The sequence below is a fragment of the Macrotis lagotis genome, chromosome 1, assembly GCF_037893015.1.
Source record: "Macrotis lagotis isolate mMagLag1 chromosome 1, bilby.v1.9.chrom.fasta, whole genome shotgun sequence".
Classification (NCBI taxonomy): Eukaryota; Metazoa; Chordata; class Mammalia; order Peramelemorphia; family Peramelidae; genus Macrotis; species Macrotis lagotis.
Genome location: NC_133658.1, coordinates 856,070,771 through 856,086,778, shown reverse-complemented (window position 1 = coordinate 856,086,778; position 16,008 = coordinate 856,070,771). Strand labels below are relative to the sequence as shown.

General features: G+C 37.1%; 1 protein-coding gene and 1 long non-coding RNA gene across 19 annotated transcripts in view; one reads left to right on the top strand and one right to left on the bottom strand.

Annotated features, from left to right (window-relative positions):
• LOC141508823 (uncharacterized) overlaps positions 1 to 16,008 on the bottom strand; it is a 71,397-nt gene that overhangs the window by 512 nt on the left and 54,877 nt on the right. Inside the window, exon 6 of one of the 6 annotated variants that reach the window (XR_012474510.1) lies at positions 2,586 to 3,100. The exons of the other annotated variants lie outside the window; for them this stretch is intronic. This is a non-coding gene — a long non-coding RNA (uncharacterized LOC141508823). Of the gene's footprint in view, positions 1 to 2,585; positions 3,101 to 16,008 lie in introns of those variants that run through there. 6 annotated transcript variants of the gene reach the window in all.
• The window catches only part of SCMH1 (Scm polycomb group protein homolog 1), a 156,500-nt gene that overhangs the window by 101,688 nt on the left and 38,804 nt on the right, over positions 1 to 16,008 (top strand). For 11 of the 13 annotated variants that reach the window (XM_074217760.1, XM_074217759.1, XM_074217758.1 and 8 more), the window contains one exon: positions 5,849 to 5,944. The exons of the other annotated variants lie outside the window; for them this stretch is intronic. In XM_074217760.1, the coding sequence (XP_074073861.1) occupies positions 5,849 to 5,944 (96 nt within the window). The remainder of the gene's footprint in view (positions 1 to 5,848; positions 5,945 to 16,008) is intronic. 13 annotated transcript variants of the gene reach the window in all.

The window sequence follows — 16,008 nt, the reverse complement described above, 5'->3', positions numbered from 1 at the left end:
CACAACATATATATACAACATTAATTTTAAAGTTAATGAGTATGAGTGTTTGCAAAGGAGTGAAATGCCAGGTCATTTGGCAGAGGGTACTAGCAGTTATGGGGAAGGGAATTGAGGAAGTAGTTCTCAGGAAATGCTTTGTACACATTATGGTACGTGGGCAGCATTTGAAAGCAAGAGAGGGACTCTCTGAGGTAGAGGTAAGTAGGGATCTAAAAAAGATGGGAGTGTTGTACATAAGGAACAGAGGAAGCCTGTTTGGGTTCAATTACAGAGTGCATAAGGGGAAAAAATGTACAAGAGGGGCAGCCAGGTGGCACAGTGGATAGAGCACCGGCCCTGGAGTCAGGAGTACCTGAGTTCAAATCCAGCCTCAGACACTTAATAATTACCTAGCTGTGTGGCCTTGGGCAAGCCACTTAACACCATTTGCCTTGCAAAAGAAAAAAAACAACTCAAAAATGTACAAGAGTTCTGGAAAGGCAGATAGAGACCAGGGGCTTTAAAAGCTGAATAAAGGTTATATGCTATCAGAGAGACACTATGAAGCCACTGGAGTTGATTGAATAACAGGGTCACATGATGGGATCTCTGTTTAAAGAAAACTGCTTTGGCATCAGGTAAAGGATAGAATGGGGAGAGGCTTGAGGCAGGAAGACCATTTGAGAGGCTGCTTCAGTCATCTAGGTAAGAAGTGATAAAAACCTACACTAGGAGGTAGCTCTGTGAATAGTCAGAAGGGGAGGTTGTGAAAAGATTTGACAACTGATGTGGGATGGGAAGAGAACAAGATAATTATGAGGTTACAAACCTGGAAGAAGTTGGAAATATACTGTCCCTAAAATCTTAGAGCAAATTTAAGCTTTATCTGGGAGTCATTTGCATAGAAATGATCATTAAATCTATGGAAGCCAATGAAGTTATAGAAGGAGAAGGAGAGGTCCTAAGACAGAACCTTGGGGAATATACAGAGGTTTATATGATATGGATAGTAGACCAGCAAAAGCAACTGAGGAAAGCATTCAGACAGGTAAGAGGCAAACACAGAGAAGTACCTCGAAGATACAGGAGAGGGTAGTCAATAGTATTGAATGTCCTGTAGACTGAGAAGAATTAGGACTGAGAAAAGAATGAATTTGACAATTGGAAGATATGGAAAGAGTAGTTTCAATTGAGAGATTCCTTATTCCCTGACCACTGTGCCCTTACCCCTACCACAGCAAGATTGTGAACTAAATGAACATAGTCATCCAACTCAGAAATGTGGGTGCTTCTTTGTGTGATTGCTTCACATTTGTCATGGTGTCCCCAAGGCCAGGCACAAGGGTTTTTGCAGAATTAAGTGCTAAATAAATGTTTGTCAAATTGAATTGAATTTGGATATATCCCATGTCAAACCAAATGAATTTATTTCCAATATTTATTTATTTATTTTTACCCTGGGCTGGGTCACCTCTTTTCCTTTCACTATCTTTTCTTGATTATCTGTTTCCTATAAGCTGTCCTTTAAAAAAAAATTATTTAAGGCAATGGTGTTAAATAACTTGCTCAAGGTCACACAGCTAGGCAATTACTGTGTCTGAGGTCAGATCTGAACTCAGATCCTCCTAACTCCAGGATCAGTGTTCTATCCACTGTGCCAACTAGCTTCCCCTCTCTAGGGTTTGAGAGGTTAATAAACATGCCATAAACATGCATTCCGAAAGCTTAAGCAGCTTCTATGTGCACTGTGCCCATGTTGTGATAGGGCTATTTAGAAGCATGCTTAGAAACATTCCATATGTTATACTTTCTGTATACTCTACCTATTTACTGAGAGATATCTCAGTAAGACTAGCAAAGTTGACTGAGCCCTGATGATAGCATTTAATTGTAGTTTCTCCTTCACTCTCTGTTATATACTCTCTAGGTTTTATTTATTTCCTTCCTGCCTGCCTTCTTTCTTTCTCCATTTCTTCCTTTCTTTATTTTCTTTTTCTTTCAGTCTTTTTCTCTCTGTCTTTTTCTCTTGCTCTCACTTTCCTTCCTTCTTCCTTTTGTCTCTTATTTGTGGGATTTCTTTCCTCTCTCATGTCTTGTGAATACTGAGTAAATACTGTAGTAGCTCACAAAATAAAGAGGTCACTCTTATTTTAAAAAGCCTTAGAGAAATCACATTTGAGTGGAATGGCATCTTTTCCATCTCTCCAACTTCCTAAAGGAGAGGTGGCATGTTGACCTAAGTAAGAACAGCTGACCTGGCTTGTTTCATATTTTTCATCAAAATCCATAGGAACATTGTTCCTGGCTAAAGCAGGATCACCTTAATCCATGCCATTTCCTCTGAAATCCAATGACACTGGCCTCTGGGCCACTCTCTCTCTTCAACTCTGCCTTCCTACATGTCTTCCCCAACTTCCTTTAAATCTCAATGAAAATCTCACCTGGTACAGGAAATTTCCCCAATTCTTCTTAATTGTGGTGCCTTACCTCTTTTCATCATTTCTTGTCCTCTCTATAGCTATGTTAGACTGTAAGCTCCTTGAGGACAGGGACTGTCTTTTGTCTCTTTTTATATGTCTAGCTCTTTGAACAATGCCTAGCAGATAAAAAGTGCTTAATAAATGCTTACTGAGTGGTAACAATAATTATTCTTGTTCCGTGGAGGCACAGATCTTTTCAATGATAAAAGTGCATAACATAGTTTTAAGCTATTTCTCTGTGATGCTCTCAGCCTGTACTCTTAATATTCCTGAACCATAACCCCAGATAATACTATAGTACATACAGGCAACCTTCAGAGGGGGTCTGGCTTTTAGCCAAAGAGAAAAAACAAAGTTAAGAAGCTATGTATACTCTCCAAACATTTTTATATTGCTTTTAAAAAAACACTTACTTTGAAGAGGGATAACTTAATTGGGATTAAGAATCTTTTGCTTCTTATGCACTGGTTCTGACTTTGTGAGATATATCCATGGCCCAGAAAAATCTAGTCTCAGCCCATTCTCCCAATTTCCAAACTCCTTTGTTTCTTGACTCTCCTGTCATTCCTGTCTTCTTTAGCTCTGCCCTCACAAGTCCCAGAAGAAAAATGTGGCAAAGGCTTCAGTGGCAGGCATTCCTGGAGTTAGCAACATGTGGAAACTGGGTGTGAGAAAGAATGGGTGACCAGAAGATGGGAACTGTAAAAGACTGTTCTCAAGATAGAATTTTCCTCTTGGGTCTGTAATATTTGGAAGTTGCCAAAAAGTTTGTCTTTATTTCTTCCCAATCCCCACATTACCCAGTTACAAGCCAACAAGTATATATGAGGTGCCAGACATTGCTTAATGCTAGGAATACAAATACAAACAAAAAGAAAGGCACAAGTTTCCCGCAATCTTTACACAATACATATAAATCCTTTCACTTGGAGAAAAAGTTACATTGACCTAATTTGGAATGACTACAGTTAGAATAGTCAAAAATTGAGTGAGCTCCCTTGGGAGTAGGGAGCCCCCCCCCACTAGAAACCTGAAAGCCAAACTAAGAGGGCTGCTTGGCAGTATTTCAAGGAGAATTCCTGCTACCTAGGAGCTAACCAGATCTGCCCTCGATGGACAGAACCATGATGACCTCAGAGAGCCCTTCCAAAGAGGAGATTCCATGGGGTTGTTTTGTACCTGACCAGAAAGAAGTCAATTTGGTTGTCTGTGGAGATAGAATTGGACAGACCGGTCAATAGGAACAGAACTGACAGGAAAGCTGTGGTAGCTACAAATTAGGAATTCCAGTGTTTAGTGTTTTTTGAGTGAAGTTGGCCTCTCACAGTGACATACTCTCCAGGTTGGACCCATTCTTTCTTTTTTTTTTCGTATTGTTAAGATATTGGTTTGTCTGTCTGTTTTGACTGGCTGGGGGAAAGCTTTGTTTTGACATTTTACCAGAACACAATTGTATCCTTAAGCAGCTAGAGGCACAGTGGATAGAATCACAAGACCTGGGATCAGAAAAATCTAAGTTTAATTGTGTCTTAAGATATTTATCATTCAGTTTTGTGACCCTGAGAAAGTCTCTTTTTTTTAATGTTATGTTATTTTATTTTTTCAATCATATGCAAATCATTTGCAATCATATGCAATCATTTTTGTAAGTTTTTGAGTTCCACATTTTTCTTCTTCTCTTCTTTTCTTCCCTCCTCTGCATAACAACAAGTAATCTTATATAGGTCATACAAGTACAATCATATTTAACATATTTCTATATTAATCATGTTATAAGAGAAGAATTAGAACTAAAGGAAAAAAGACATGAGAAAAAGAAAAAATATAAAACAAGTTTTAAAAAGTGAAAATGATATATTTTACTCTGCATTCAGACACCATAGTTTTTTCTCTGGATGTGGATGGCATTTTCAATAACAGGTTTCTTAGGATTGTCCTTGATCACTAAACTGCTGAGAGAAACTGTATCCATCATACACCAAGTTGATCATCTCACAATATTGCTGCTAATATGTACAATGTTCTCCTGGTTCTGCTCACTTCACTCAGCATTAGTTCATGCTAATCTTTCCAGGCTCCTGGGAAAAGTCTCTTAACCTCTGCCTGCCTCACTTTCCTCATCAGGAAAATGAGGATAATAATAGCACCTACCCCTTTGGGTTTTTTTGTGAGGACAAAATGTGATGCTTATAAAGTGCTTTGCAACCTTTAAAGCACCATATAAATGTTAACTAGTACTTTTTAAAAAAAATTTTATTGGGCTCCTCCCCATGCGGGCTCCTCCCCATGCAGGCTAAAGTCTACCCTCCCCTTCAGCCAACTTCCTCAAAGACAATCTTACCCTTCCTGGAATTGATCATATATCCTGTTGTCCCTGGCCTGAGGTTTCCCATTCCTTATAGCTTTGAGCAGCAAACATCTTTTGAAGTTGTTTTCTTATCCTAAAGCTCATTGTTTTGGTTCCTCCATAGAATTCTCTTCTCTCTTTCCTCATCTTTCAACTCCCTCCCTCCACCCTCCCAGCATACATACCTTCATTACTACTACCTACAATAACAATCATCAGGCTTCTCAGCATAACCTGAGAACAGAGGACATGAAATCCACTTCTAGTGCACAAAGTTGTCACATTCAAGAAGCCGGGGGGGGGGGGGGGGGCAGCTAGGTGGTGCAATGGATAAAGCACTGACCCTGAAGTCAGGAGTACCTGGGTTCAAATCTGGTCTCAGACACTTGATAATTACCTAGCTGTGTGGCCTTGGGCAAGCTACCTAACCCCATTTGCCTTGCAAAAACCTTAAAAGAAAAAAAGAAGAAGAAGCCTGGGTAGGTACATAGGGAGGAATTTATCATGGTGATAGAGAATTGGAAGTGTTAACTGTCTTTGGACAGAATCCAAGTTTGTATGCAGCTCCTGCTATATATTGACTGAGCATGAATCTGAAGAAGAAGAGTTTCTGTCTTGGCATCAGCCCAATTGGCAGCAGGTAGCTGAACCAGCCAGGTAGAGAAAAGCTAATAAAGAACACATCCTCTCAGTTATCCTTGCCAAGGCCAATGAAACTCTGCAGTGAGTGTAGACAAGATTCTGGTTGGGAAACTGATAAACCAAAAGAGTTTCCCTCTGTTCTTTTCTGTTATTCACCTTACTCATTCTCTGTACCATGCAGACTTCATTTAGAAAGACCTATTGAACTTGCAAAGTAAAGAGAGGTTAATCTTTCAGTAATAGTTGCCATTGGGGATTGCTTAAGTTGTTTAAGTTGGTGTATGTTCATGCACATACACGCATACAGATGCTATACAACATCATGCAACTTGATTGGACTTGCTAACTTTTGTGTGCTTTCTACAAATCTGTTTCCAACTGCAAACACTGAGAGAAGTGCTTACAGAGTGGAGAGGCCTCGTGGACAGTTTCAAGCCCTGGATCTGCCAGGACTTCAAAGCCAAGGAATGTCAAGGAGAAGCCAAATGCAACTGTAAGAAGTTAAAGAAGTGCCCCACTATGCTTTTTCACTCCTGCCGCAGGCTGGTTTGGCTCTTTGTTTTCTTCTTTTTATGGGGTGGAGGTAACCACTCTCAGATGGTTTAGTTAGGTGTTATTGGTGACCATCTTGCTCTAAGTCTGGGATCAATTTTAGGGCATTGGTGATGCTGGAAGGATAGTATCTGCCAGGTCAGTACCTGGGACAGGGAGGAAGCAGATTTTCTAAGATTACAAGACAAAAAGAATGGTGTAATAAATAGAGAGCCAGCCTCAGAATTAAGACAATTTGAGGTCACATCCCCTTTTTGCCATATATTAGCTGTATGACCTCAGGCAACTCTCTAGGAGTAAGTTGCTGATCTGTTGTGGTGGTGGTGGTGGTGGTGCTTCAATTGTTTCAGTCATATCTGACTCTTCATTGTACCATATGAGATTTTCTTGGCAAAATACCAAGGTGGTTTCCCATTTCCTTCTTCAGTTCACTTTACAGATGAGTAAACTGAGGCAAAGAGCTAAATGATTTTCCTAGGGTCACACAGGCCAGATTTGAAAGCAGGTCTTCTTGACTCCAAGCCATGCATTCTATCATCTGTGCCCCCTAGCTGTACTGATCAACAAACCTGAGTTTTCTTACCAGAGTACTCCATATCAATGAAATTATAGAGGAACACAAAATATGGGTATTCAAATACACACACATATAGACACACACCCATAGCTGTGATCTAGGAAGTCAGTAAGCATCAAGATGACTCAAATGCTGTGAATTGCCAAGTTGGACAGTTAGGATTTCTATACTAAAGTTAGGATGCCATTGACAGCCAGTATGCTGTCAACCTGTACTCTGTTGGTGAATTGGCTAGAAGCTGGGCTTTGAACTTGGACAAAGAGAATGATGTGGGAAGATGTTTCTTACCATACATTTTCCTCTAGGGAAGGATGGATTATATAGGGGCAGCTAGGTGGCACAGTGGATGAGCACCAGCCCTGGAGTCAGGAGGACTTGAGTTCAAATGTGGCCTCAGACACTTAATAATTACCTAGCTTTGTGACCTTGGGCAAGTCACTTAACCCCACTGCCTTGCAAAAACTTTAAAAAAAAAGAGGTATTACAAATGTTCAAGAGGCACAAAGGAAAACCAAGATTAGAATAGTAATGAGACTTCTTTCAGTATACAACTTAAAGGAAGCAGTTAGGAAGTTTGAGGATTAACCTGAAGAGGTAATTGCTATCTAAAATATTTTGATTGAGATTCAGGTAGCTGCTGTAGAAGGCATGGATCCATACAAGACTTTCAGGAAGGTAGGGAGCTCCTTTGATTCAAAGATATTCTTCCTATTTTTTCCCTCTCTAGTGCCCTGGGACATAAATGAACAGTTTCAGTTGGTGCTAATATGTTAAAACTTAAGACTCTGTTAATTCTGTAAGGTGGAAATTATGAGACTGAGTTTTGGTAGTGAGCAGAACCCAGACCCTAACTCCAAATCCAGACTCTTTCCACTATGTTAGACTGTCAGTATATGTTACACTCATATTTATGTAAATTTATAATTGTTCATTCAATATATTGAAAAGAGTTAAGAGGCTATGTGTATTACTTCTTTTAATAAATAAGAAACTGTTGGTATCCCTTGTTTTTTAATAAACTAGTTTATCATAGAACTTTTGAAATGATAAAGTATGTCAAGTTCATTTTATAAATTCTGGGGCTTCATTCCTAGGAATTTTCAGTCAGAGTATAGTATTCTAGAATCTCAACATTCAAAGAAATCTTAGAAGACTCTTAAAGCATTCCCTACCTAGTGTAGGAATTCCTTCTGCAACATCCATGACCATAGTCATTCACTTTTGCTAATCTTTACACTAACAGGGAGATCACACTACCTTGACTAGGTTAACTAGTCCATTTGTGGAAAAATATAATTATTAGGAAGTTCTTCCTTTTATTGGACCGAAATAGAAATTTAGGACTTCTATTTGTGGAGTTCTTATCTCCTAGAGCTATAAGGGCAAGCTCTCTTCCACATAATACTGCATAATATTCTTTCAGATATTTGAAAGGGACTCTATCCCCTTTCTTCTTCAAGCCAAATGATACTTATTATTATTAGCAAAAATCTGATATTGGATCCTGTTAGTATTTACTTCTAGATACCTGTTATTTGTTTCTTACTCTTATGCAAACATATAGAGATCATTCTTATAGATATCTAGTTTCCTTGACTATAAAATAGACATTAAATAAGCATCTTTTTTCTATAAAGTGAAGTTAACATATAATATTTTGGTACTTGCTTTAAGAGCTTGGTGAAATTAGACTGAGGATCAGATCTTGTCTGAGGGCCAATCTCTCTCTCTCTCTCTCTCTCTCTCTCTCTCTTTTTAAGGTTTTTGCAAGGCAAATGGGGTTAAGTGGCTTGCCCAAGGCCACACAGCTAGGTAATTATTAAGTGTCTGAGGTCAGATTTGAACTCAGGTACTCCTGACTCCAGGTGCTCTATCCACTGCGCCACCTAGCCACCCCTCTGAGGGCCAATCTCAAACCATTAATGAACTATGTCTCATTATGGGCCAAAAACCTGCAATATCATTTATTAACAAGAACCATTATTTGTTTAAAAAAAACTTATGTACTTAAAAAATGAGACTTCTCTGAATCTCTCCTCAACTGCTGAATTTCCATTCACTGAGCTTCTGAGATTGTAAACAAGAGTAACCCTCAATAAAATCCTGAGAGTTTTCATTATTTAGACAAGAAAACATGTGCTAACCAAACGACTGATTTGCCATCTCTGGGAAGACAAAGACAAGATTTGTGCAGGATGACCAGGAATGGGTGGGTTTGAATATGCATCATTGAAAGGAATACACACATATCATTGAGATGGAATAGCGGAACAGGTATGCTTGGTATGGTTTGGTTTGGAAAATATTGCTTGTAAGTAGCTCTACTTCCTCTATTAAATAAAAATACATGTAAATTACCTTAGAGCAATGAGAACCTGGACTATTGTTTTTTTAGAACAGTGTAAGCCATGAGCATTAAACTTAACTCCCTTAGCTCAGAGCAGTCTAGGAAACTGCCTCAAGATGATAGTTTGGGGTTTTTTTCCCCTCAATATATTTTTGGGTAACAAAAGGAGTCAGCCCTTATGTAGCAGCTGAAGCTTGTATAAGTCATCAAAGTTGAAAATTGAAGACAAAGTAGATTAAAGTCATCACAGTTCTAACTAGCTGACTGACAAACATTATATCTACATCTTTGTGCTGAGAGCCAAGGTGATCTTGGAATGGTTGATGGAGAAGAAGGAAGAGTCATAACATACAGATTTTAGTGTAAGTTCTACCACTGGCTCCAGCAGTGACCTTAGATGACTGCTAAATATTGTCAGATTCTTAGCTCTAAAAGGGACCCCTGAAGCTCACCCTCAATCCATCTATGTACTTTTGCCTCAAAACCTTTCTAATACATTTTGTATCTTGTTAAGGGCCTACAGTGGCTTCCTTTTGTCCACAACATCAACTTCTAATTTCTTTTTCTGACATTGAGGTATTTCATAAGCACTCAAATAATAAGTGTCAAAATCAGGATTTTGTCAAAATCAGATCCACTGACCAGAGATCCAGAATTCTTTCCCCTAGTTTGAGAACAAAGGTTCTCAAATTTTTTTAGTCTCAGTACCCTAATATTAATAATTATTGAGGATCCCAAAGAACTTTAATTTATATGAGTAATAATATCTGTTAATAAAATAGATAACATTTTAAAATGTTGATTTTTAAATAATAGTAAACATTACATATGAATTTAAATATTTATGAAAATGACTATATTTCCTAAAACAAAAATAATTTAGTGAGAAAAATTACATTGTATTACATATTTTTACAAATCTTTTTGTCAGGCTTAATGAAAGGCAGCATTCTCCTCTGCTCTTGAATTTCATTTGTTGTAATATGTTGTTTTCAGTTAAGTATATTAAGAAAATCCAGCCTTACACAGATTGCTGTTGGAAAAGGGACAGGTCCGCTACAAATTTATGTCAGCCAATCTGGGGCCTCAAAACTGCATTCCATTTTATCCTTTCCTGATTGTCTTTCACATTCACCATAGGATTTGTACCAAATCTCTCCTCAAGTTGTCTCTACTAGCCTCTCCATCTCTCCCTTAATAGAAGTTGAGATCCTCCCTTTCCTGTACAGTTCCAGACTTCAAATCTCATCAACTTCGTCCCCCATTCTCTTCTTTGTTTTTTGCCCTTCCTTTTCAAAGAAGATCGTGAATTCAAGGAGGTGATGTCTTGACAAGCATGTGAATTGTATTTGAATGAGGACATGTTGTGCTAAGTCATCAGGCTCATTTTCTCCTGGAAGCCAATTTGGTCTAGTATCAAGATAGGGATCAAAATGACTGGATATGACCTTGAATGCAGTGGGAGACCTTGGCCTTTTTTTAAAAAAAATTATTTAAGGCAATGGATTAAATTACTTGTCCAAGGTCACATAGCTAGGCATTTATTAAGTGTCTGAGATAGGATCTGAACTCCTGACTCCAGGACTGGTGCTTTATCCACTACACCACCTAGCTGCTCCAACCTTGGCCTTTTTAACAGATCTAAGTTTGTCTGAGCCACTGCCCATTAGCCATAAGCCTGCATAAGAAAGAAATGAGGCAAAAAATGACCTCTTTTACTTAATCAAAAAAAGAAAAAGAAAAAAGAAAAGGGTAAGATGACTCTTCTCTATGCCAGTACTACTCTACTTGTGCCCTTAATCCCATTCCTTTTAATCTCCTCTGAGGTTCCCCATCAATAATTCCATCTCTCTCTTATTTTTAACCTTTCCTTCTCCATTGATACTTTTTCCACTGCCTATTATCATTCCCTGTTTACTCCATCATTAAAATATTTTCACTTCTATCAAAGGATCCAAACAAATAATTCTCAAAAGAGGAATTGCAAATTTTACGAGGTTTCATATCATACTTTGAGATGTTGGCATATTGGCAATAATGACAAAACATGACAGTGTGAGAATAGTGACTATTAAAGAAGTTGTGGGGAGAAGAGCACACTGATGATGCATAGGTGGAATTGTGTACAAATACAGCCATTATACCAGAGTGGCTAGGTGGTGCAGTGGATAGAGCACTGGCCCTAGAGTCAGGAGCACCTGAGTTCAAATCTGGCCTCAGACACTTAATAATTACCTAGCTGTGTGGCCTTGGGCAAGCCACTTAACCCCCATTGCCTTGCAAAAACCTAAAACAACCAAAACCCCCAAAAAACAAATACAGCTATTATGGGAAACATTTTAGAATTTTGCAAATATAATAGCTAAAATGTTGCTATCTTTTGACTCAAAGATTCCACTGCTGGCATATACCCCAAAGATGTCAATGACAAAAAGGAAGGCTTTATATATGTACACCAAAATATTTTTAGCAGCACTATAGAAGTAAAGAACAGGAAATAAAATAGATGTCTACCAATTGGGTAATGGCTAAGCACAGTGTGATACATGAATATAATGAAATATTATTTTGCTATAAGAATGAGAAACATGATAAATAAAGAGAAGCATGGAAAAGCATACATGAACTATTACGAAGTGAAATAAGCCAAGACAAGAAAACAGTATACATGATGACCATAACAATCTAAATGAAAAGAACAGCAGCCACCAATCAAAAATTAATATTTACATGTTATAAAGCTAGGTTCCAAGGAAGAAAAATTAGTAGATACCTCCCAAAAGTATGAAACACTTGAATGTACTGCCAGTTATTTTGAATGTATTTTTTCTTGACTTTTTTTAAAAAAATTATTTACTGGGGCAGCTAGGTGGCACAGTGGATAGAGCACTGGCCCTAGAGTCAGGAGTACCTGAGTTCAAATCTGGCCTCAGACACTTAGTAATTACCTAGCTGTGTGATCCTGGGCATGCCACCTAACCCTGTTTGCCTTGCAAAAAAAAAAAAAAAACCCTAAAAAAATGATTTAAGAAAGGGCTTTCTAAGAAGGAGGGGGAATACAGCAGGAAATACAGCGTAATGCAAGAACAAAAGATATCAGTAAAGATCTATTTTTTTAATAAAACATACTCTTGACCTTACCAAACCCTGAGCTTTTGTCCACTATCTATCTCTTTCACAACCAAAAGTCTAGAAAAAGCTATCTCCCCTTAGCCTTTTGCTATCAGATTTTTCTTCACACCACTTAAATGAAAATTTCCTCTCCTTGGTCAACAATGATTTCCTAATCCAATCTATTGACTTAATTCCTTCTGGATATACTTCTTGGATTTTCATGACACTCTGTATTATGATTCTATTCCTACCCATCTGAGAAAGTGTAATTTAGTGGAAAGAATCTTGGCTTTCGAGTCAGAAACCTAGATTCAAATCTCATCTCTGATGCTTATATTGGGCAAGTTACTTAAAACTTCTATGGGCTTCATTATATTTATGAGCTAGACTAGTTGATCTCTGAGGCCCTTTTCATCTCTACATCTGTGATTCTATCCAATTCTGTGCTCCTATGACTCAGAATCATAGAATTGCAGAGTTAGAAGCGATATCCATAGACATCCAGTTTAATTCATATCTGAAATAGATCCCACTATGAATACTCATGGAAGTGATCATCCAACTCATTTCACTTTTGGATAGGAAGTTTTTCCTGCCTTCTTTCCAACTTTCTCCCATTGTTGCTGGTTCTGGACCAAATAAAGCAAATCTATTGTCTTACATATGGCAGTCTTTCAGATATTTGACAGTAACTATCAACCCCCATTCCCTGCTTCTTTGTCTTCTCTAGACTAAATATCCTCAGTTCTTTCTACCAGTGTTTATATAGCATGGAATCAAGCTTTTTACCATCCTAATTGCTCTCCTCTATGTCTTTTTTAAAGTTTAACATCCAGAATTAAGCATAGTACTCCAGATATGTCCTTGTATATGAAAACTAGGCTGCCTCTTAATTGCAGTTCAAGATGGTATTAGCTTTTTTGCTTATCACATCAAGTTGCTCCAGGTGCCAAATTTTGTCATTTTTACCTCCAAAATATCTCTCACTTCCCTCCCTCCCCTCTTCTATGGCTACTACCCTAGTTCAGGCTTTCATTGCTTCTTGTTCAGTCAACTGTAATGGTCTCTTAATTGTCCTCCTGCCTCAGGTCTCTCCCCTCTCCAGTCTATCCTTTTCACAGCTGTAGAAGTGATTTCTCTAAAGGTCTAGTCTCACTCCAGTTTGGTCTTGATTACTATGAATAATAAATTCCATGTGAAGACTCTGAAGCAATCACATTATTCAGATTCTTACTATTCAAAATTATAGTTATATGTACAATATTGTAATTGGTTCTAGCCCAATAGAAATATGCAATTCAATTTTTCAAACATAACTTTTTTCACAATAAAATAACATAACAAAAATTATGATACAAGTTTATCATGAAATAATAGAATAGTTATATAAAGAAAAAATTTCTGTGACTGAATATAGTAGCTAAAGATAGGCCTATATTGATGTGTGAAAATGTAGCATAGTTGTTTATATTTTTAACAGCATAGACTGGACTCTCTTCCTTTTCTCTAAATCTTCATATATACTCTGATAGATGCAGAGAGTGTTACTTACATATTGGCAAATTTGCACAGCTCATGTTCTTACATAATGAACCAAGTCTAGTTGAATGATATAGGACATTCTCTAAAATTAGAAATACTTTAAATATAATATTGTTATCTTGCAATATTTTTCAGCAACTGGGTTGAAAACCAGTCTTTTGGAAATAGCTTTAGTCAACTATGCTTTCTTATTTGACCTTCAAACAACTGGAAATGATTAATGGTTGTACACTCTTTCAATGCAGATTTCAAAACCAATAAAAAATTTTGGTTTTCATTTAAAATCCTGTTCTGCATTACTTCTCAATAAAATTGTTAAGCAATCCTTAAATACCTTAAATCCAAATTGATTTTTTGCTTTTTTTAGAAATATGTTATGAGAGCTGGCTAGGTGGCACAGTGGATAGAGCACCGGCCCTGGAGTCAGGAGTACCTGAGTTCAAATTCGGCCTCAGACACTTAATAATGACCTAGCTTTGTGGCCTTGGGCAAGCCACTTAACCCCACTGCCTTGCAAAAAAAAAAAAAAAAACTTAACAAAAAAAGAAATATGTCATGAAAGGCAGGCACCTTTCCTAAAGTAAGTCTGTTTTGTCCACATTAAAAAAAATTGGTTGATCAGTGTATCTACTTTCTTCTGTTATTTTGTTCAAAGTATCAAACTGTCATGTTCTTATCTGAACTTAATTGCCTCTCTAGTAATTTTAAAATTATGAAGTTGAGCTCAAATTTTAAAGCATTAAAACTAGCACGAACTTAAAGTTTCTTCAGACACTTCATTTCTACTTTCTGTCTACTTCATTTCTATTTTCTTGCCCTACCTTAAACAAACGACTTCTCTGCTAAGAAAAAAGATTGTGTTTTTATTGGTAATCTTTGATTCGTATTACTATTAGATGCTCATTTAGATATTCTGTTGTCTTGTCCTGTTGTCTTGTCCTTCTGAGAGTTACTATGACCATTAGCAATGTTTCTAACTAATATCTTTTTTTAGACTATTTTGTTAAAGGCTATTTTTTAAAAATTTATACTACTGTAGTAACATGGCACACTGGGTAGCTAAGTGGCATAGTGAATAGAGCACTGGCCCTGCAGTCAGGAGGACCTTAGTACAAATTTGATTTCAAGATACTTCATTTCTACTTTCAGTCTACTTCATTTCTATTTTCTTGCCCTGACTTAAACAAACATGAAGCTTTCATCTGAATGTCTGTTCTGCTAAGAAAAAAAGGGTTTTTATTGGTAATCTTTGATCCATATGACTATTAAATGCTCATTTTTTTTCATTGTAAGATGTTCATTCTTCATGGCTGTTTGCAAATCACTGACAATTTTGCCTTTTCTTTTATTTGACCTTTGTTTATAATATTCCATACTGTAGATTCAGATATTCTGTTGTCTTCTTAGAGTTTCTATGACCATGTAAGTTCCAACAAATTTTGTTCTAAAGTAATAAATAACAAGCCTCTTCTTTTTTTACATTGGTAATGTTTCTATCTTATATATTCTTTTTAGACTCTTTTGTTAAAGGCTATTTTTTAAAAATTTTACCACTGTACTAACATGGCACACTGGGCAACTAGGTGGCTCAGTGACTAGAGCACTGGCCCTGGAGTCAGGAGGACCTGAGTTCAAATTCAACCTCAGGCACTTGATACCATGCAGCTCATGTGTTCCACGTGTCCATGTAAGGTCAAGGGACCTAGAGGAAAGATCTGTGGATGATTGAAGGATTTATAATAGGTCATAGACAAGAGTAGCACAGGATAATGTACATTATTCAGATGTATCTATATTCATGAGATCTATCATGTCAAAGAAAATAGACCTGAGACAATACAGGTATAGTGGTGAGAATTCTAGTTAAGAGTTGATGCTGTATTTTAATCCAAACTATTGGTTATTATCTGTGCTGCCTTAGGCAAATTGCTGGACCACAGTATCCTTACTTGTGAAATAAGAGGCCCTAGCATCTTTAAATCTGTGATTTAATGATGACTTGATCTCTAAGTTGTCTTTTAGGTCTAAGTCCTATGATCATAACCAAAATAAAATTCAAATTTGGTACTGTAGACACTATAGAGTGAAAAGCCCATGATTTGCACAAGTGGAAGAAAACATAGAAATAATATTTATTGTGAAGTAGCCCCTTGATTATAAGCACACTTGGGCAGGTATTGGTTCCTCAAAGATTTTAGAATAATTGGTGTTGTATTATTTGTGAATGCTGCATTTTGAAGGGATGTTGACAAATTGAAGAATCTAGAGAAGAGCAAACAGGATGTCCTAGGGAAAAGAGACTACACATGTTCTTTATTAAACATAGTGGGTGCTTAATATTTGTTGAATAAATAAATGATGTTATGAGGGAGATTATATTTCAGTATAACAAATGAAAGAAATTTTTCATAATTAGAGTTTTCCA